Below are 23,017 nucleotides of genomic sequence, written 5' to 3'. Positions count from 1 at the left end.
TGTCATCAGTGATGTCATTTGAGATGTCATCAGTGATGTCATGAGTGATGTCACTGACCATGTCATGAGTGATGTAATATGTGACGTCATCAACAGTGGATTGCGGTTGCGCGAGTTATAGTTAGCTGAACTAACTATAACGGGGGAATTTCAATGGTTTTGTACGAGTGAAATGTCCAGCTAACTATAACATGTGTCAAACCTATGGTTTTTTCAGTGAATTTGCAAGGTTTTTTAAATGCTAATTCCTAACTATAACGTGTGTGAAACCTATGGTTTTTTCAGTGAATATATATATATATATATATATATTTCTTTCTGATCTCTTGCAGGACGTCCAGCATATTATATTTGCTTGAGTCTTATATCATATTATTTGCTGCTTGTTTATTCATGGTATTATTCATGCGTTTAACTGTTGCATTTATCAAGTGTGGTGTTATTGCATGCATTTAAAAAGATATATATCTTTAAATATATTTGAATGTTGTTATTTTGGCATCTGGGAAAGCCTTTCTGTTAGAGAGCATTGCGTAAAATAAAATCCCAAGCCTTATTCAAAAAAGAGAGTTTTTGCATTTTGTAAAATAAAAACCTTTTCTAAAGGTGTTTGTTTTGTGTTATGTCTTTTGCTTCGCCATGGGTTTAAGTCATTGTGTGGGAGATTCTGTATTATCTGAAAGGCAAAGCAAGACAGCTAGTATATGGAGAATGCTTTTCAGTGATGCCCGATGGGTTTAAGAGATGCTCGGCAGTGTCACTGTTGGCACCATGAACATCATATGAGATTAGCATGGTGATGATAATTTTGAAGTCAAATAATGGAAGCAATAGCTTTACTTAGTGAAGCTGATACGAGTCAGTCTTAACCTTAGGAGTGGGAAGTGTCCTGATATTGGGCATAAATCCATCGTTTTTTTGCTCAGTATGCCATTCCAGTTTGGACCCAGCCATACGCAAATCAGTCTTGACTCTGCACCCAATGGCAACAGTCCTGTCCAAACTGCCAGGCCAGGTCCTCCTTGGACTGGAAACAAGCATCCTAGGACCATTTTTGGGCTTTCAGCCATTATCAGCCAGGATAACTTGACTCCAGTGGCATGGAGAGCAGGGGACCCAAGTCTGGGCATACCCGTCCCACTCGGGGTGACAAATACAAAAAGAACAATTGATGGACAGAATGCAGAACAATGTCATGCATTCACCCCAGTACAGAGATCTGGGCATAAATCCATCATTTTTTTGCTCACCATGCCATTCCAGTTTGGCATGGTGAGCAAAAGAGTGATGGATTTAACCCATATCTCTTGACTGGGGATGAATGTTTTGATTGGTTCTGCATTCCATCTATCAACTGTGTGTCTTTTGCTGATACTGAGGCTGGCATTAACAAACAAGTAAATGAATTTGGTGCTGTAACTGATTTGTCAAATACGGCCATACAGAGTCCATTAATTCCTGAGCCTGATGTGTTGGATGGTTTCACAATGAGAACAAGCTCTACCTTGGTCCTGTTCAGTTTGAGATAGGCTTTGAATATCTGGGCAAAAATGGTTTCAGGACTGTTTATCAACCTGACAAGGACATGGATAGATGAAACTCCAGCACCCCATACTAGTGAAGCTGATGGCCCTGTTCGCCAATAGGACTTCCAAGTGGCCCATGCATAAGCTAAACATTACTGAAAGAAAATGAAAGAAAATGTAACCTTGGGTTTTACACATTCTTTTAAAGGTGCACTTCTACCACTAATGCTAGGAACAAATTAAAACAGTGTGCCTTGTTGAGCTAATGGGCGAAGGCTTCCATGTAGGCCAGGTAGGAAAAAAACGACAGCTAATTAATAATTGGGTGTGGCATGCGTTGTAAAAGGAATATTCTAGGGAGACTTTTGGCATGACTCGGAGCTTCTTGGCCTTAGCATCAGTGATGAGGAAAGGATATATTTTTGGGTAGGCATTTTATGGTATATATTTTTGTCTTTTTTATTTAAGAATTAGGCTTTCCCAATCCTATTACATATGCGTTGTCCTTCACACATTTAGGGGCTTATTTATGAAAGGGATGCAACATGTTCGCACCACGCTACATGGTACATGCGTTACGCAAACCTCAAAGTCAGATTTTCGAAGCCACACAAAGCCACTTTGCCTGGTTCTGCGTGGCTTCACAAATGTGACTCTGCCATAGGAAAGACTTCCATGGGCGTTTTGTCGCTGTTCCCACACAACTCTCATGGATTTTGATGCCTCCCCAGATTTACAAGTACTTGTAAACCCGGGGGATGCACCACAATTTTACACCTTCCCTGGGGAGGGGTAATGAGGTGAAATATCTCTATTTCTCCTCGTTTCTTCATGTAGTACACATAGAAAGAGGAAAATGTCCCATCACATGGGAAAGGGCAGGAATGCGCTGTATTCCATTAATTACATATCCTGCCCTTTCCCTGTCATGAAGGGCAGCGCAGCAACGTGACTTGGTGCGCTGCATCACTTTCTCCTAAATGAACTCTTTAATCGTTTTGTTAAATATGAAATTCCCAAACATTTCGCCTCATATATATATTATTTCTTTATATAAAAAAACAGTGTTTCAAATCATTAATTTGTACAATGGACAAATAATCTGACAAAGGGTACTATTGATGGCATTTGCGCAGTGTCATTTATTAATACCACAACATTATACAGAGCCAATCATAATTTAACACATTTTCATTTCGTGGGAGTTGTAGTGTCACTTTAGTGTGCACACTGGTAACATGAAGGGTGCGTATATTTACTGTAAGTCATGGAACAAATATTTTTAAAGAAAATGAAAATCTGGGAACTCTCGCATAGACTCATTTTGAAAAAAAACATTAGTTCAGTATTGCTTACTCATCAGCAATTATCGAGGTTTAACTGTCATAGGAGTTTCCATGTTGTGTATGAGGATTTCACTGTGACAGTCATTCTCTCTTCTCTGTCATTCTCCATAACCCAAAAACCTTGTGCTTCCCTCCTTCACTTCTCCATACTTCTGTCTATCTCTACAATTATGCCTCCAATCCCCTTTCCTTCCTTTTTTTATTTAGCGTTCATCACACGGAACATAACACCGCACTTGAATGTTTCTATTTCAGGAGATGCAACAAATGAATCAATACAAACAATATTTGTAAAGATATCTGATATGTTTTTGTAATTGCAGTTTTATGCTTCTATTTATGGTCCAGTTTTTGGATTCCCCTGTGGCCTGATATAATTTGTAGACTTGATGCGCATAGCTGTCTTTAGAGCATTATTAATTGATTTTGCAACTGCCAGATTATGTTATATTACTATGGAATTCATATATTGATGTTATTCAGAACAATATATTCAGCAATATATTTTCTAGTTTAAGTGTAATCCAACTTTTTGCCCATATCCTATGATTTGTCATGTTCATAAACATTTGTGTGTGTGTTCATTTCGAGGTGACTTCCAATATAATTTTAATGTGCAGTTTTTGCCATTTTATATCATGTTCTATGTCAACTGTGACCGACCTTGTGGTGTGCCTTAAAGCAAGGCCCTCCCTCACTGTATGTTCAGTAGCTTAGAAAGGCTATAATTAATGTTTGGGTACTCTAACACTTTTATGAACTGTACAGGTACAAGCAGGATCTGCTATATGTGTTCCCTTGCTTGACTTATTATACTGGCGGGCAAGCTGCAAAGCCCAAGGTGAGAACCCTCTTCCACCTTCTCATGTTTGCTTCTCCTTGTTCCATCTTCTTGGCCAGATGGCCTGAGAGAAGTACATCGCCAATTATTAAAGTCTTCTTTGTGCCTTTATTGGAAACTACATTTCTGCAGCTGCACCCAATCTGGCATAGAAAATTGGTTGGCTATATCAAGTGTTTGTTTCAGCGCTCACTGTTCCACTGTGATTCTCATTCAGATTGGAGACTGTGCTAAAAGGACTTGTGGCTGCTACTACAACCTTGCTGCACGACCCTCAGCCTTCTTTGTCTGCAAGGAGAGATACCAAGAGGCGCATCATTAGGGCATATGGTGGCCCTGCATCATAGAGAGCAATGGATGGGCAATGCACAGATGATCTGACATCCCTAGCAAACTATAACAAATTATTACAAGGGATTTGAATCATAAATGTCATATTATATCTGTATTCTGACATCAGAATTTGTGTAGAAACAGAACTGAAATGACAAGATTTTGTTAGACTGTCAGTCTCTCTCATTAACTATAACAGTGTTTTTTATATTGTTTTCAATTAGAATATTAACACAGAATGATATACAATAGTACCTACAAATCAAAGAAAATGTGACTTAAAACAGTACCAAAAAAGGGTATGAAGCACAGTAAGCCCCATTCAAAGCCTTCACAATGCACACGAGCAAATAAAGTTGTGGCTGGCGGCTTTCAGGAATAGAACGTAACAACAGTGTTGCCACAGCTTCATAATGTGAGGGCTCAGTCATCTTCATCGATATCCACCCACCCGTCACTGACCTTAAACATAGCACCCGTCAATGACCTTAAACATAGACGACCATAAGTACGATTCTCTTGTCAAAATAAGCTGGTGAAAACCTGGCCAGTGAGGAGGGGCGCAGGGACTGCCTGCAACTCCCACCTGATTGCACCCCTTATGTCATCATCTTTACCGGAGATCCCCCAGACAGACAGGTGGCCAAGAAATCTGGCACAGCTTGAAGAACAAGGTCATCCATTGGTGTAATGAAAATTAGGACTGGCAAACGAGTTTTGCAAATGATATTATCATGGCCAGAAGAGTAGGATTGGTTGGGGCTTCTAAAAAGACTATGAAGGGATTTGCGTGGTTATACATTTTTTAAACCCCAACCTTGTTAGGCATCTTTTACATAAGTTTAATAATCTTTCAAAAGGTCTTGAGCACATATATTCTAGTTTGACCTCAAGTTCTACTTGCGCATTACCACTGGGCTCCTTTTACTAACCTCCAACGTATTTTCTCCCTCTCTTTAGAAGGCATCTGAGATCTTGAAGCCCAACATCCACTCCATCTTTCCATCATCCTAACCATTTTGCTGTTTTTGAAGGTCTGTCAGAAGTTGATTAACTGAGTACGATGCCTACCTTTAAATCACCTCCCCTGGTTGATGATCCTTCTTGATCCATTCCCACTCCCAGGGGTAGAACCAGCCTACTTCACTCTATTTTATTTCATGGAATATCGCAGATATAAAAAATAAGATGAATAACCCAGATTGGTTAGATTCCATCAAGGGGTATACATGTGGTTTGCTGTCAAAAAACCTGGTCCCAGGAGGACTTTTTTATTAATTGGATTCAATCCTTCTGTTTACCGGCTCTACCATCTACATCAGGTGCACTAAGGTGGGTTTTTGGGATTTTGGTCTACTTAAAAAACAGGCTCTTAAAAGCACAGAAGCTATGCGTTCAACATGTTGCCTAATATTGCGCCTAGTAATCTCTGTCCACCTGGATATACTTTTGATTAGGTTTTATTGTCAATATTTTGTTAATCACCCTGTCAACCTTATTAAGGAGCTTGACTCATTTGCCATGGAGTACTTATTGAGCCACTCAGTTACAGAGGCAATTTTAAGGATGGGTGATTCTAATTCTATTTCCACAATTTGTCCCATAGGGGACAAGAGTGTGTGTGGTGTTTCAGATAGTAGTAACAAGAACCAAACTCACTTTTTACACACCCTTTACGGGGATATCCTGAAACAGTGTATTGTTAAATTCAATCTTCATTGTAGATCTGATTTTTCAGAGGAGAAGTGACATCCCTGCCCCACATACACGGGCAAAGGAGAAGATTCTATAATTGACTTTATATTCCTTTCCCCATACTTAGTACTATATGTTCTTGACTCTTACACAAAGTCCTCAGTCCTGAGTGATCACAATCTGATTTTCTTGGTTCACTTAAGCCCAACTTTTAAACAATTGCGTTCAAATTGCTCCACCGAGATACATTTTTCAGTCAGTAAGAACGTCCACCTAAAATGGGCAAAAATTGACCAGAAGAAATGTTGAAACAACTTAATTTCTCAGGGTTACCAAGATATAATAGTTTGCTTGGCAGAGGCCGCTAACCCTGTTGACGGTGTCCAGAGTTTCAGAATTATTTGCAACCAAACTAAAAACCTATTTTCAATTTAGTCTAAACCCAAAGAGAGTATTTCTTTTAAACAAAATGTAAATCTGTATTTGTAAAGCGTGAACTACTCACCCTTATGGGTCTCAAGGCACTGGGGGCTGTCATGGGAATTAAGTGAGCTATTGCCCAGAGTCACATGGTGCTGAGCTGAGACCAGAGCCAGGGATCAAACCGTGAACCCTGTGCTCCGAAGTCAGCTGCCCTGGCCGCTGCACAACACCTCTCCAATGTTTAAATGATTAAATGATTTTCCCCTAAGTGTACAGCAGCCCTAAAACCAATGAGGCACTTATTGAATGGCAAGATGGCGACCGGAGAGGAGCTCAAGAAGTGAGCTCTGTAGGCTGGGGATCAAAATTGTCAAAAATATCCCTGTTAAGCCCTCGCCAGATGTGCTGTTCAAGACACCGGAACAGAGAAACTAAGCTATATTGATAAGTACCTACAAACCTTTCCGGACTCCATCGGAAGGAATCCTCAGAATCAGGATCAAGACCTCACTGGCATCGACCCACCAGTAGACCAAGCTCGCCCACATCACCAAAGGCGAATAGTGGCCCCCCGGGATAATGCAGTGTCTGGAAGCAGTCCTGCAGGATAACCATCAGGACATCGGCATCCAATAGTGGCCCCCTCGGGACAACGTTGTGACAGGAAGCAGGCCAGCAGGAAAATATCGGGTCATCGGCACCCGGTTCACTCGAGAAGTCACAAGGAGAGTACCCATTACCAGAAGCAGCGCTGCAAGATCACGGAGGTGACGACCCACCCGCGCAGAGGAGCTGCCACAACGTCGGAGAGCGGGTGTCCCGGAGAATGCACACATATCGGAACGAGCTGCCAGTGCAGGACTGGGCTCTCCGACTCTTCCCCCACTCCGATTTTCTCACTGCAGCAGTTCTCAGGACTCCAAAGGAGATGACCCATCCTGAATACATCCTCCACCTCATCGGCTGAGAGAAACAAAGCTAGATGCAGCTTTTAACCCCCTGACAAACTGCAGGTACTTTTCCCTCCCTCCGTCCCTCCCCTGCCGCAATCACCACGAGACGGGCTACGCGGTTGCTCACTCCACCGCTAATAGGGTCCAACCCATGGACACATGCAGCGTTTTTATTTAATTAGAGCAAGCGGCAGCATTCATTAAATTGAAACCCCTCGCGCTTGTGGATCTAGACCGTACGACGATTATAATTTGTTACGCGATCCAAGTTACAGGCCCTATGGACTCTTTATTGTTTTAAACATTATATTGGGCGTTTCCCCTATTTTGCGTTATTTTTGGCTCTTTTTCCCCTGCTCATTCCAGAATTGAGGGCCCGCTAATCAGGGCAAATCCACCATTTTGCTATCAAGTTGTAAATAGCTGCAATTCCTCCCCTCAAAATGGCAGGCTTAACTACTAGATAGAGTTTGCTCTTCCTCCTGCTCACCAAGCAATGAACAAAGACATAGAACTACCTCGTTCTACTCAATACTAAAAAAGAAAACAAAGGACTATCAATTGCAACCTAACAAAAGAAACTGAGGACTTTACCCAGAGAGGAAATCCCATGGAAAGAATGATAGGACTACACACCTGAATCAAACCAGCACTGATCAAACAAGCAGCCATCTTGGAACGGCTTTTCTATTAGTTATATTTAAATTATAACATATTCCCAACCTCACCTTTGGATTACCTTATCCACCAACTCACGGCGGTATATATGACCCCAATCTCCGACAGCCACTAGGATCTAAGTCAGTAAGATTTACTTAGAATTCAAAACGAACTTGAGCCCCTACCTTGACACTTACACAAACATAACTAGTCCCTGTCTATCTAAGTTCCACTTCAAGGCATTTATTCTATCTACCGTTCATACTCTCTGACCCTCCCATCCCTATCCAAGCTCCTTTTCACCCCCTCAATTCTCTTTACCTCGCATACTCTTTGACCCCCTAAAAAAAAAAAAAAAACCTGTCACAAGATTTACTACCTTCTCTTCTATCTAACCCTTTATCCCACTCTCATCATAGACTACACCTACAACATGGAGCTAACAGGCTTACACACATACTCCATTAAATACCCCCCTAACCTTACCAAAAAAGCGGCCAACAGTTTCAAACATAGGCTGTTAAAATCTCACCCAGAAATTCCAATTTCTGACCCCTATTTCTCAAACTATAAAGGGCATATAACAAATGACATCATCTTCTATACTAAAAGAAGGGCCTTCTGGCGGAAAGCCTTTCTCACCTTATTCTCGATTACACCTCCCCAGCATACCACTCTCCCAGCACTCACCCCAACCTCCCACCTGACTCCCCCTCTAGTCCTCCTCCTACCAGCTCCCACTGTGTACATACTCCCATCCCGCCACAATTGACCCCCTACTATATGACTTACATCTTCCCAAGGCCTACTCCTCCACCAACACCAACTATACTACCATTAAGCCTAGCACTCCACACACAAGCATCCCCTTTCCTCCAGCCTTCCCATGCCACAGCCATTCCCCCACCTACCCACCACACAACTCAACCCACCCCTCATCTCTCTCTATGCCCAACATCTCCACTACAAACTTGGCTACAGTCTCCCCCTACACCTGTACATCCGATCAGCAAGCGCTCCTACAGTCCCCCTCCCCCTCACACTGAACCTCACTGCCTCTCCCCCTACAGCGCAAAGCTTTACCCCTTCACACCTCCTCTCTCCTTCCCCCCTTTCAATGAACCACCACACTGGAAAACAGCCATTCAACGGACCACTTCACCTATCGCCCCTGGAACCCAGATCAGTAACCCTCCCTCACCTACCCACAGACTGGGTGTTGACTACGTCTACTCCTACTCCTGACCCTAGACTAGAGGAGATATTATTATCTCTACAACAAATCAAAGTAGACATCCAAACTCTTCATGACCTGATCCTAAGACAACCAAAACCACACACGAAATTCTTCTAAGAATCACATGCTAGCTACACGAGACAGAAAACCCCTAGATGGAAAACAGTACCTGACCCCAATGCCTTATCCCACCCGTGCAGAAAAAAAACCACTATCACCGCAAGAAGTAACCTCTTTACTGCATTCCTACGAGCCCTCAACTCCACCTCCCCTATGAGCACACGGACAACACACTGACACTGTCCTCTATCCAACCCATCCCTCCCAATCCCGAGATGGCCACGAGACACATTACCAGAGGTACCGTTGGAAAAACTAGGCCTGGGCAAAATTTCCGTTCCGTTCGCGGAATTTGCGATAATTTGGCATTTCCGCGGAGAGCGCGGAAATGTCAAAATTTCCGCATTCCGCAGCTTTGCGATAATTTGGTTCTTGATCGCGCTGTAAAATAATACATTCTCGCGCGCGCGCGATCGCCTTACTTGAATCCCCGCGTTCGCCGACAAGTTTTCCCGATCCGGTCGCGTTCTCCATGAGATGTTGTATTGTTTTAGCCATTTGCGCTGTCTCGCGACAGTTCGCGTCCGCAGTGACGTCATGCGTCGCGCAATCACGTCTTTTTTCTCGCGATCATGCACCGCGAGACAACTGAAAACAAGATGGCCGCGCCCGCGAGCAACCGCAGGGGTAAGTTAGCGACCCGCAACCATGCAAAAAATATCGCGAACGGGCGGGAAAAAAACTTCCGCATCTTCGCGATATTTCCGCTTGTTTGCGGAGATTTTAAACATTTTCGCGATAATTTGCGAAAGTCGCTTTCGCAAATTCCGCCCACCCCTAGAAAAAACCTCAAGAGAGTTCCCATCTTACAAGAGCCTAACACTATTCCTACCAAGACCCGGCTAAAATGTATCCTACTAAATTGTAGGTCAGCCGCATGTCATGCCGCTGATATAGCTGACCTCATACTAACCAACAAACCGGACCTCACAATATTTATGGAAACTTGGCTATACGATTCATCCTCGCCCAACCTAGACATACTAGTCCCCCCTAACTATCACATCACAAGACTAGATAGAATTGATAGGCTTGGAGGTGGTATTGCCTGCATACATCGGAACTACCTCTCCGTGAAACGTCTCATCTCCCAAGTTTTCTTCCTCTGTGAATATTTATGTCTAGAAATCTCTAATAATAACAACACAATATGCTCACTTCACTCATTTTACCATCCTCCAGGAAACAACCTTACCTTTATTGAACACATAATGGATATCCTAGCCACAAATGCTGGACACCAAAACACGCAGATATTCCTTGGAGACTTCAACCTCCACTGGAATGACCCTGACGACCCTGAGGTCAATAGCCTCAAAGCTTTCTTGACTGACCGTATCCTATTCCAAATTTGTGACAGCCCCACTCCTGAAAAAGGCTCAACGCTAGATCTAGTAATTCCAAAGCGGACTCCACCGAACTGGAATTGATCCTCTCTTGTGACTGGTCTGACCATCACATTATCACTTCACTTTCCACATCACTGAATCAGTTAAACTACACTATGTCCAACCCAAGAGAATGAAAATCTAGAAGAGAAACCTAAAAATCCTCAATCCTATCTCACTTGCAACTGCTAGCCCTATCCTAACGCCCTCACCTGACAGTATACAGGACGTACACAATCTGACTAATCACTACTTCCAATCTACGAATGTGTTATTAGACAATTTAGCTCCAGTACAATTGAAAAGTATCTCCAATAAAGAGTCGAACCCATGGTATGACGGTAGGCTAAATGCAGACAGAAGAGCGCTAAGAACAATTGAACGTCAATGGAGAGCTGCACCGTCCGTTACTCACCTCCAATTACTCACAAGTACAAGAAACGCCTATTACAGAAAAATCAGATGTTCAAAAATTTACTTCATTAGCAATCAATTGGACCAAGCCAAGAACCGCCCCAAAAGACTCTTTGAAATTATTAAAGCGCAATCTAAGGGTGTCTCCCACTCACCTCAAGTTAATCCAGAATCTTTCCCCAATTGCGAGGCATTTGCGACCTATTTCACAACAAAAACTGAAAACATAAAGATAGACCTAAGGAATGACCTATCAGCCCTCACCAACCCTCACATGATCGCCTCAAGGTCCCCCATCAGGAACGCATTTAGTTGCTCTGCAAAGCTCGATCTCAAAAACAACGCAGACTGGTCCTCATTCAACCTCTTCAACGAGGAATCTATTCTAAAAAAACACTCACAACCTTAAATCCCTCCAATCGCTTCTCTCACCCACTCCCAGCATCCCTCCTAAAAGACTTCATACCGACGTTAGTGCCTCTATGGACCAGGATTATAAACAACTCTCTGCTACAAGGAACCATCCCAGACATCCTCAAAGCTGGTCAGGTTTCCCCCATATTAAAGAAACCATTGGCTGACCCAGCAGACCTAAATAACTATCGCCCTATATCCAACATCCCTTCACTGGCCAAACTATTAGAAACATATGTTCACACGCAACTTACCTACCACATTGATCACTTCAACCTGCTCGACAAATTCCAATCTGGCATTCCATTAGGGCACAGCAGCGAATCTGCCATGACCCACATAATTGATGATGCATTAAAAATACTGACCAAAACAAAGCCTGTCTATTAATCCTGCTGGACCTATCCTCCGCATTTGACACTGTCAAACACCACAATCTAATAGACCTCCTGAAACTTAGAATGGGACTATCGGGAACGGTTCTCAACTGGTTCACTTCCTTCCTTCAAAATAAAACACAAAGATTCAAGACCAATCAATCTTTATCCAAACCCACTCCAGTCACTCTAGGAGTACCCCAAGGATCTTCCCTCTCCCTGACAGTCTTCAACTTGTTTATGGAACCACTCACCGAGCTTCTCAACTCATCAAAGGTCCAATACCACATATATGCAGACGACACACAAGTTTACATTAAGGTTCACTCACATGAGGACATCAAGACCCTCAACTCAACGCTCCAAAAAACGCAGACCTGGCTGGCAAATAACCACTTAAAATTAAACACCTTAAAGATAGAATTCCTCCTAATAGCGCCCCCCCTCAGGCAAACAACCACCATAATTGAATGGATGAAGCACTTAACAGCACTCGATGGCCAACCGCTCTTGATGGATTCTGCCAAATCATTAAGCATAACTCTGGATAATAAGCTAAATATGCAGAAGCACATCAGCGCAGCTACTTAAGGAGCAAACTTTCAAATGAACACCTTAAGAAGTCTGAAGACCTTCATACCAGCAAATGACTTTAAACAGGCAGTCCAAACTCTAGTAATCCCCAGAGTGGAATATGGGAGTTTCGCTCTCTGCGGCCTTCCCAAATCAATGACAGCCCCACTAAGAGCATCAATCAACACTGCCGCCAGACTAATCACAGGCTCCAAAAGAAAATGTCACATCTCCCCCGACTTACTTGCCCTTAACTGGCTACCCTTTGAAGCCAGAATCCATTTAAAAATCACCTGTATGACACATGAGGCTTTGCATCAAAAAACACCATGATACCTTGCAGAGAAATTAATACCATCTGGTAGGAACAGAACCAACAGGGGCTCTTATAACCTTTTACTGAAACCACAACGATTCACCAAGAAGAAAACTTATAACCGCCCCTTCTCAGGGATGGCCCCTAGGATATGGAATGCCTTACCACCAAAAACAAGACAGAACCCTCACGCGGCATCCTTTAAAAAGTAAAATCTATTCTCCTGTCTAAATTCACTTGTTTTATTAAATGCAGGCTTGTAGATACTTGTTATATTGGAACAGTTACCATTGCTTGACTATTATAACCAAGAATTTTTTGTATGTATGTTTCGATTTCCTCTATCTCCTTTATTTGTTGTAAAGCGCTCTGATACCCGCAGGGGTCTTGTCCGCGCTATATAAAACCTTCAAAATAAAATAAAGGAATCCCCACAAAATGTTGCTCAAATTAAATCCCTCCGGAATGCGTATAAAACAAAAATAGAGTTAGGAAATGGGTAGTGATGGACCACGCTTGGGATGTTTTTCTTAAGGCAAGCGCGTTTCTCGATTCCAAAGCTTTCCGGGAAGTTATTAATAGATCCTATTTTAGTTACACTAACTCTCCTGTGATTGAATATTATATTCCAGCTCCTGATTGGCTCCACCATTTCTCAGAAATCTTTGTTAACCCTAGTTTAACCAAAGACAACCAAATGGTCTGCCTCTCCACTGACAAACTCCAAGCTCTGATTAATGACATTACTGTTAACATGACAACGTTAGCCATTTCTAAGTCTTCCTCAGGTACAGCACCAGGGCCAGACAGGGTAGCCACTGATGTTTTTAAACAAAACCCATAATTCTGGGTACCTCTTTCAACAAATGTTTTTGGTGCGTAATATTTGGCCTGATCCCATCCTCTTGGAAGGATTCTAAGAAGTGCCAATATTTGTAAAAATCAACAGAAATTCACCTATCTGTTATAGGCTCATTTCCCTTTTGGATTCCTCGGCTAAAATCATAGGGAGGGTAATCCTTAATCTTCTTGAGGAATGGGCTAGTGACACAAAGTTCTTTTCAGATATCCAATTAGGCTTCCGCCCTGGGGTTGGAACAGTCATTGAACCTCCTTATGATTTCTAGCAAATACGATCAGGCCAGGGGGATAGTTGGGGGGGGGGGGGGAGGTGGGGGGGGGGGGGGAATTCACATGGCTTTCATGGACCGGTCTAGCCCTTTTGACCTGATTGACAGGTAGAAGCTCTGGACAAAGATGGGCAAAGCAGCAGTAAACCCAGCATTAATTTAACTTTTGGGCAGATTACATTAGGGAACAAAGGCACTGGTGTATTTTGACGCCAGTGGTGACTATACCCGCTTCTTTTCTACAAAAAAAGGTGTCAGACAGGGCTGTGCTGGCGCCTTTTCTTTTTCTCTTTTATATAAATTCCCTTGAGAAAATACTGATTGAAAGAGGTAAAGATCGCCTAAAGGTTGGGGACTTCATCGCACCTGTGCTCCTTTATGCAGACGATGGGGTCCTCTTAACCCGCACTGTGAATGGGCTTCAGCTTTTATTGGATACTTTTAATGATTTTATGAAGGATCTAAACCTGAAAATCAACCATGCCAAATCTTATACCTTAATATGTGGCCAAAGAAGACGCCATCTCGTTTACACAGTGTCAAACTGGGTATTCCTTATGCATGTGACTACACACCTTCAGTCTCCTGTGGGCAGAGGCCCATGAGCCTAGAAAGGCCCTCCTAGGCAGTAAACTCAATAGGTCTTGACTAACCCCACACCTAAAACATTTAAAACTAATGGACATATTCAGGATTTTGCACGGACACCATTGAGTTTTGCATATTTAACTTGCTGTAAGACTTGAGAACGGCCTCGTGTGTTTCCTTAGTCACTGACCTGTGCAGTCTTGGTTGTGGCACTCTCTGCTCTCCGCCCAGGGCCCCTTGCACTCAGAGCCCCCGTGCGCTGCTGGGGTGCACTGTCTGCTCCGTTGCTGTGTGCCATTCGAACATGTCACCGAACACTGACTCCATGAGCTCCACTCCTGCCACTGGCCGTCGACTACCGCACCGCCACATCACAAGCAGGGAAGGAAAGGAAAAACAAACACTTGTAAGGGTGAGTGGTGGCATGAAACAGAACTTCAAACACAGGCAGTGCATCAGTGTTCATGCAGGTGCACTTCACAATCCCTTTCAGAACAGATTCTGACGAGCATCTGGAAACAGACGGTTGTACCCACTGACTGTAAAAGCAGGATTATTTGCTTTCCTTTTGTTTGGCATTCTTTACGTACCCTGTCATTAGCCGTGGAATCTGCGTCTTTTAACATTCTGAAATTGCTGATTTACAGTAGCTACAGTGCTTTAATCAAATTATCCTAAATGTTGTTTTCTCTTGTTTTTGTTCTTAAAATAGTAGGCTTTTTTGTCATTTCGCTTAATGGGTACGGGGGGCTAATTAAAATGCACATTAGGGTCACACCAGGCTAACTTATTTTCCTTAACTACCAAACGCTGCAAGCATTTTGGAAAATCTGCTCAGTGTTCTGCCTTTGTTAAAGTGCTTCTATGTTACCTCGAGGTTAGCTTTGCAAATCAATTAATGAAATAAATACAACATGGCATTAATCAGCAAGACTACTGCGTGCTTCTCAGGGCTACAGAAGGCCAGTTAACATGCATTTTGATTGTCTTATCAATGCATTGTACTGTCAACAGGCCTCGTCGACTTTTGACAAGATGCCTCGGTGCTTTGCACACAATCCACAAATGAGTTCGTGGCTGTGTTCCAGAAACCATCACAATAAATTAAAGGACAGGGAACTGAGCTAAATGAATAGTTCTCCATCTCATTACAGCTGAACGCAGACGGAGCCGCATGAGCTTTGGTCCTTGAAATTCTGTATGAACAGTACTCCACAAAAGGCTTCAGAAAAAATGGGGTTTGTCTACCGCCTAACCAAGCTTCTGTCACAAGCATGTCAGTAAAGTCCTCAATGTCAAACAAGGCTTTTCTGCTCACACATGCACAAAAAGTGACGCACCGGTGGGGCAAAAGTGACGCAAGGGCTCATAAATAAGCCCTAGTGAGTAATAGGAGAGGAAGCTGAGTTGTGAATGGTTAATGCATTGTGATGTAGTGTCTTGAGAGTGTTGAATCTTCAACTCTTTCCTAAACTGGAGCAGTATTGGGACGGTCCTGATGAATACAGGGATGTTGTTCCAGATACTGGATGGATGGATGGGAAAGCCTATTGTCTTGTTTTTTCCTTATTTCACTTCTTAGTTCACAGTCTGATGGAGTCCTAGTTGTAGGGGTGCCGAGTACCACCAGAAATGGTGAACTTGTCTGCAAGATAAGTGGGATGCTCGCTGTGATGGCTTTGTAAATGATGCAGCTGGCTTTGAAGATGCTGTGGACTGGTGAGGGGACCCAGTCGAGTTTCACCAGGGTGAGAGCAATGTGATCATATTTCTTCAGTGCATGGATGAGACGTACTGTGGCATGTAGGATACCTTCAACAGGTACCTGTAAGGGAAACCTTTTTGCATGATCACCCCTCAATTTTGGAAATAACGTTGTTTTTTGACTCTCCTCTACTGGGGCTATGCTAACTAGGCCCTAGTGCATGTGCTCTGACCCCTGACATATGTATACCATTTACTAATCTCTGATTGGCATATTTAATGTACCTGTAAGTACCTAATATATGGTACTCAGTGTACTCAGGGCCTGTAAGTAATTGCCTCTAGTGGACTACAACACCAATTGTGTCTCCACTAAAGTGACAAAGCAAAGCATGTGCAAATATGACTGGGCAAAACAAACCTTTTCAAGGCTTAACCATTCCTTTTTAATATTGATAAGTCACACCTAAGGTAGATCCTAAAGATCCATAAGGCACGGTGCATGGCATTTAAAAAGTAGAACACATGTTTTAAGTTTTACTCGTCCTGGTATTTCAAAACCTTTAAAGTGTTATTCTCTGTGACAAGGTTGCTTCTGGCTTACATCCTAACACCTTATAATACATAACTTCGATTTGGAAATAGTTATACACAAATTAATATGATTTTAAAGTCTATTCTGTGAGAAATTGTATTATTAGAGTAGGTGGGTGAGAGCCCCACTCAAATAATAAACAGAATCCTTGTTAGGGTGAACCACAACATTCACCTGTGCTTAACCCTTTGGCAGATTGGCACAAAAGCAGCCAGGATTAACTTAAAGGCACAGTTTAAAGTATATATGCAGCATTCAAACATACATCAAGTGAAAACACAGCATAAGAACAATCCAAAACCAATTTAGAAAAATAGATGATGTTTTAACAAAACAACAACAAAAACATTCAATCAGTAGAACCAGAGTTATGCATTGTTAAAGTTTCTAGTAAAAATAGGAGGCATGAAGCTCAAACTGCGGGTATCTGGTTGCGCTACACCGAGATAAAATCACAAGTTCAGGCCAACCAAGATAGAGCATGGGCCTGGTAAAGGATCAAGTTTGCCTCGCTGGGATTTGTACATTTTTATTTTAAGATTTGCGTGGCGTGGGTCTATGGGGCTCTATGTCGCTTGACATCAGATCCAGTGAAGACTTTGGGTAGGATCTGCATGGCTCGGTCTGCATCATGCTGACCTGTTCTGAGGAAGCCATCGTCAGGAGCTGTGAGTTGCTGTGATGAGCGGTCCTGCGTCGGTCTGTGCCACATAGCATTGGATCCGGTGAGTACTTCAGTTGCACAGGGAGGAGTACACTGTGACTCCAGCCAAGGCTCTAGGACCTTGAGAAAAGGACTTGGGGGACATCCAGATTCACTCCCACAAAGGCCAGATGAGGAGACCAGGTCAGGTCTATGGTATCTTGTTGTGTTCCTATAGCTTAAACAGGAGTTTAACCAACTTGGTTTCACTTCTGAGGAGCCAGGGCAAAGCAGGTCCAGCCTTCCTTTTTCAGAAAGCAGCCCAGTCCTTTTACGGAATCTTCCACATGGCCAGGAGTATACATGATGAGAAGTTCTGAAGGTGCCACTTTTATCCTCAGTGCAAGACTGTGGGTAGGGGATGCCCCTTTTGTCGAACCTTCCCCACTTTCCTGGGTTCGGCTGAACACTGTCTAGGGTAAGGGCAGGCAGGTCTAGTTGTGAGTTAGCATTTCAGTGGCAAGAAGCTCTTAGAAGTAAGGAAGGGGTGGTCAAGCCCTGGGGCTACCCTTTGAAACTTAGGGAGGCAACCCCTGAGCAATCCCATTTAGGAGATAAACACCGTTTCCCACACTCAAGGCCCTTTTGTCCCCATGTCTGGAAGGAACACACAATATACCACAGGAGAGCCATTCACAGTCATGTGGACCTCGAGACTGGCAGAAAGATACATTTGGTTTAGGCAGAAAGAAACAACTTTGTAAAAGAGGCATTTTCATATTAGTAACTTAAAATCTGAATTTTTCATTAAAGACGATTTAAAATCATAATTAATTTGAGTTGAAACAACATTTCTCTATCTGGTTCAAAACTGAGGCATATTAAGGATTCTAATGTTACCCGGTATTAGTCTATGAGAGAGATACCCCTACAATATTGGGAGTTTTTCACTGCCAAGACTATAAAACCTAAAGAAAGAAATCCTAATTTTTAAATATCATACACCATTCCCTTTGAGTCTTTATGGCCTACCCTAGGAGTGACATATAAGTATTTAAAAGGAAGTTTTGGCCTGAAAAAATGTTTTATCTGCCAGGTCGAAATGGAAGTTTAAATCTGCACTACAGGCCACAGTGGCATGTCTCAAACATGTTATTCAGAGCTACAATGGTGTGTGACACAATGACTGCTGTCGCCCATTAGTAGCTTTTAAATTACAGGTCAAGTACAATTTACTATAGGTGTACAAGTAAATTGAATGTACTAATCAGGTGTAGGCCAATTGTATAATATTTTCAAGGGAGAGCACAAGTGCGTTACCACTGGTTAGCAGGGGTAGAGTGCACAGAGTCCTATTGCCAACTACAACAAGTTCAGCAAAAACAGGGAAGCAAAGACAAATAGCCTGGGGTAATACAATGCCAAGGATGTAATGTCTAATATGTGCCCCCACCCTCATAAGAGTTCTCATTGCTAAGGCGGAAAAACAGCACATGTCCTACCTTTAAAATACACTGCACCCTGTCCATGGGGATGCCAGGGGCCTACATTAGGGGTGACATACACAGTGGCAGCTCCTTCGGTAAGGAGGGACCCCAGCACTAGGGCTTGGGGTCAAGGATTTCGTACCCTGCCCCCTTTTCTTTATTTTTAGGTCGAGCATTCGAGACCTCTTGTATATACTTTAGTATATACTTATATACTTAAGTATATACTTATATGTGTATGTAGTTTGTGGGTTCTGGAGATCAGCCCTAGCACTTGTCTGCTTCCGCTTAGGGACTTATTTTTCTGTTCAACTGCCTCTATTTAACTGTCTTGATAGAAAACGACCAGCAAAGGTCAGTAAGATACCAGAATCACTTTAAAATTCTCTAGATTCCAGTCCATAGAAATTGTCTTCCATTAGCACCCGTAGACAATATTTTTTTCAAATCTTCTATTTTCAATGATATGACCACTGAAGGCCCTGATTTTATATTAAATACAGAGCTTGGACTATACTATTTCCCTCTGAAGGGCAATATTTTTCTCCATGTGTTCCCATACCTGGCATGTCACGCAGTTTGGTGCTTACTTTCCTCCATGTGAAAGAACAGTAGATGTTTCAGCACCCGGGCTAACGTGCTGCTTAGCTAAATACATATAAGGTCCCAAAGCCGAGACCGATTGCATTGCAAAGTCTTGTTTCCTTTTTTTGGGACTCGGTTGAGGCCAAGACCCAAGATGGCCTGGTTTAAGTGTTGGCAGCCAATCAGATCACTGCATGAGATCGGGAGGATTCAAGGAAGGGTTGCATCCCTATATATACAAATTCGGTTTTCTTTTAATTACTCTAAAACTACTGAATGGATTTACCCCAAATAATAAAAAAGTCTCTATCTGGACCAAGAGCTGCATTTCGTCCAAATTTGGTGTACCCGTGTCTAAAAATTGCAAATCCCCATTGACATTGCAGAGTGAAATCTAATTTTGGAACCCCCCCTTTTTCTCGACTGCTGCTTGATGAATCACCCCAAAACGTTCCATGCACCAGCCAAAGTGAGTGGCAAACTAGTTTTTAAATTTAGTGAGGATTTGTCAAACAGCACCAAAGTTATTGGTAAAACAAAAATGCTTTGTCTATCGTAAAGATTAGTCCTAACTATAATTACCTACTGGGTAATATAAATATATAAATATATATTTAGAACCATCTTTCAAAAGGGAAAGCATTTTTTGACCTGCCTATATCTTTGGTGCCGCTTGACAAATCTTCACAAACTTTTCTCGAGAAAGTGTTCTATTGAGACTTGTTGTGCTTGAAACGTTTCGGGGTGATGTGTCAAGCAAGGGCTGAGAAAAAGGGGGGGTCAAGAAAAGTGTGTTTCCAATGTTAATTCCTGTAGGGATTTTGACCATGACTGTAGCCCAAACCACTGGACAGAATTGAAACAAACTTGGCAGAAAGAGTGCTTTTGGTTATGGGGTATAAATCCATTTAGTAGTTTTGGAGAAATAAAGAATAAAAAATGGTATATCTAGGGACACAGATCCTCTGAGAAGCCAACAGTCCCGTGCTCAAATCTGATTGGCTGCCAACGCTTGAACCAGGAAGTGTTGGCAGACATCTTGGGACTTGGCTTCAGCTGAGTCCTCAAAAAACAGTCATAAAAAAGAGAAGGGGGAAGGCTAGGAACACCCTGACTCCCCTAGGTCTCTTGGGGGAAAAACAGCATTAAAAAAAAAAAAAGTCATCAGGAGCCATGCTAGATCTGCGGGTCCCATACTTCTGTAATGTTTGGCCCCCAGGTGCGCCAGGTCCAGGGGCATTAATACAAGTCTATGTCAAAAAATTAAGGTTGAACATACAAAAATAAGAATTAGCCGAATTATTAGGCTACTGTAAAGCAGTAAATAGTGAGTTTGAAAGAATATTTCAATCTTTGTACTCCCAAATAGAATACCAGACTGCATGATTAGCATGCACATTCAACAAGTTTTAACATCACAATAGAGAAACAGTGTGCCTTACCAGGGTGACTGACATCATCACAACTTCATTAGTCACTGTTATCACCCTTTGGGCCTCATGTAGGTAAATAAATATTACCGCTTCTTAAATACCGAGCCGTACCGAATCGGTATTTAAGAATCAGTAAGTTATATGTAGGTAAAAATTCGGTAACAATTACCGAATCGGTAACATTCGGTAATCAAGAATCGGAAATCACCGATTCGGTAAATACCGAGGTGGTATTTACCGAATTGATAAATACCGAGGTGGTATTTACCGAATCGGAAAATACCGAATCGGTATTTACCGAATCGGAAACTACCGAATCGGTATTTACCGAATCGGTAAATAAAATCACATGACTTGATGAAATAGCCAATCCTGTGCAACCACCCCCCACCCAACCAGGAAGTGGCCACACCCAGGCAGGTGCACATAATTAACAGACCCTGGAGAGGCTTGGAGTGCAGAGGAGAGGCAGGGAGCCAGTGCCTGTTCGTGCAGCAAAAATAACATCATGTCCAGCCAGAGGACACAGAGAGATAGAGGGGAAAGGAGGAGGAAGCTGAAATTCAGCCCCAAGGAACTCCAGGTGCTGGTGGAGGAGGTGGTGAAGCAGCACCAGAAGCTGTTTGGGAGGCAATCCCTGCAAGTGCCTGAGGCTGAAAAGCGCAACATTTGGCTGGCCATCCAGGCGCAGGTCAATGCTGTGGGAGTGACCCACAGGGACATAGAGGTCCTCAAAAAGCGCTGGTATGACCTGAGGATTGTAACCAAGAGGAAGATGGGGGACATCCAGAAGGAGGCCAGCCAGACTGGAGGTGGAACCAACAGGGCACCTGCCCTCACCGAACTGGAGGAGCTGGTGGGGGCCACAATCGAGCAAGAGAGCGTCGTGGGTCTTGGGGATGCTGACAGCTCTGCCAGAGCCGCCACCCAACAAGGTAAGACGAATGCACAGCAATGTAGCCCCCCCTACCCCTATCCCACATCCCCCATTGTGAAAGGAGAATCCCACTCCAGTCCACATGTGTTAGTGCAGACAGGCAATGCATTCTGGGAGATGTAGTCAGGGAAACACCAACCATGAAGTAAATGGCACAGGGCAACAAGGCATGTCACACACATGAGGCACAAGGAGGCAGAGGATATTTTGGAATGTGAAATGATTTATTGTGATGCTTGCAATGCAGCCCTTCGGGGACACTGAGCCGATGTTGCATTTCTGTCCACAGATGTGACATCACGCAGGACAGGGCATGCTGCAGGAGAGAGGGCACACCGGCCACAAAGATCACCTCTGGCCAGCACAAGTTCAGCCCAGGGAGCAGGGCCACAGGCAGCCGCACCACCAACACAGGCAGCCTCGCCTCACCCAGAGCCAGCATCACCGCACCCAGAGCCAGCATCACCTCACCCAGAGCCAGCATCACCTCACCCAGAGCCAGCATCACCTCACCCAGAGCCAGAATCACCTCACCCAGAGCCAGCATCGCCACTCATGTTTGAGTCACCGGCCATATCACCGCCTGCAGGTGTGAGAATGAGGAGGCGTCCTGCAGCCAGGCTGCGAGCCTTAGACACCTCGTCTGACGACAGCAGGGGCCCTGAACAAATCACCATGCCCCAGGATGGGAGCCATGCCACTGTGCCCTACACCTCACAGGCAGCACAGACGGGAGCAAGAGGGCGCCGCAGGTCGCGTGTCCAGAGTCCACCAGCAACCATTGACAGCCATGGTGTCTTCTCGGGGCTCGAGGGCCAAATGTTAAAACAACAGCGCCTGCAAACAAAGGCAGTCATGTCAGTCCAGAGGCACATGCGGTTCATGAAATCTACATTAGTCAACATGGACAATAACATCAGCGCTATGGCAGCGGGCATTCGGGACATGTCCCAGTCAATCCAGCAGTTGTGCAGCAAATTAGATGCTGACATAGATGCACGGCGCCGGGAACGGCAGAGGAGGGACACTACCACCAGGGCACTCAACCGTCTGGCAACTGCCACTTCTCTACTCTGCCGGCGCTCTGTGTCGATGCAGGAGGGCCTGACACACTGCTGCAGCGACGTGTCTCGGGGGATGGTGCAGGTGACAAGTGCACTAGAGGTGCTATTAACTAGTCAGGCGGCGACAACTGCTGCAGGGGATGCTGCGGAGAGCATCGACACCAGCAGCAGGAGCAGCATCACACCCCCTGTTCCAGAAGGACGCAGGAGCAGCAGGCGGCTTGGGGTTGGCTCT

The 23,017-nt window shown here is 43.7% G+C and overlaps 1 protein-coding gene across 4 annotated transcripts in view; it reads right to left on the bottom strand.

Annotated features, from left to right (window-relative positions):
- ADGRB3 (adhesion G protein-coupled receptor B3) overlaps window positions 1-23,017 on the bottom strand; it is a 1,641,523-nt gene that overhangs the window by 960,178 nt on the left and 658,328 nt on the right. For all 4 annotated transcript variants that reach the window (XM_085610901.1, XM_085610903.1, XM_085610902.1 and 1 more), the window contains one exon: window positions 14,525-14,689. In XM_085610901.1, coding sequence (XP_085467027.1) covers window positions 14,525-14,689 — 165 coding nt within the window. The remainder of the gene's footprint in view (window positions 1-14,524; window positions 14,690-23,017) is intronic.

The sequence above is a fragment of the Triturus cristatus genome, chromosome 6 (assembly GCF_964204655.1).
Source record: "Triturus cristatus chromosome 6, aTriCri1.1, whole genome shotgun sequence".
NCBI classification, from domain to species: Eukaryota; Metazoa; Chordata; class Amphibia; order Caudata; family Salamandridae; genus Triturus; species Triturus cristatus.
The sequence above is the reverse complement of the archived record's forward strand: the minus strand, read 5'-3'. Positions and strand labels throughout refer to the sequence as shown.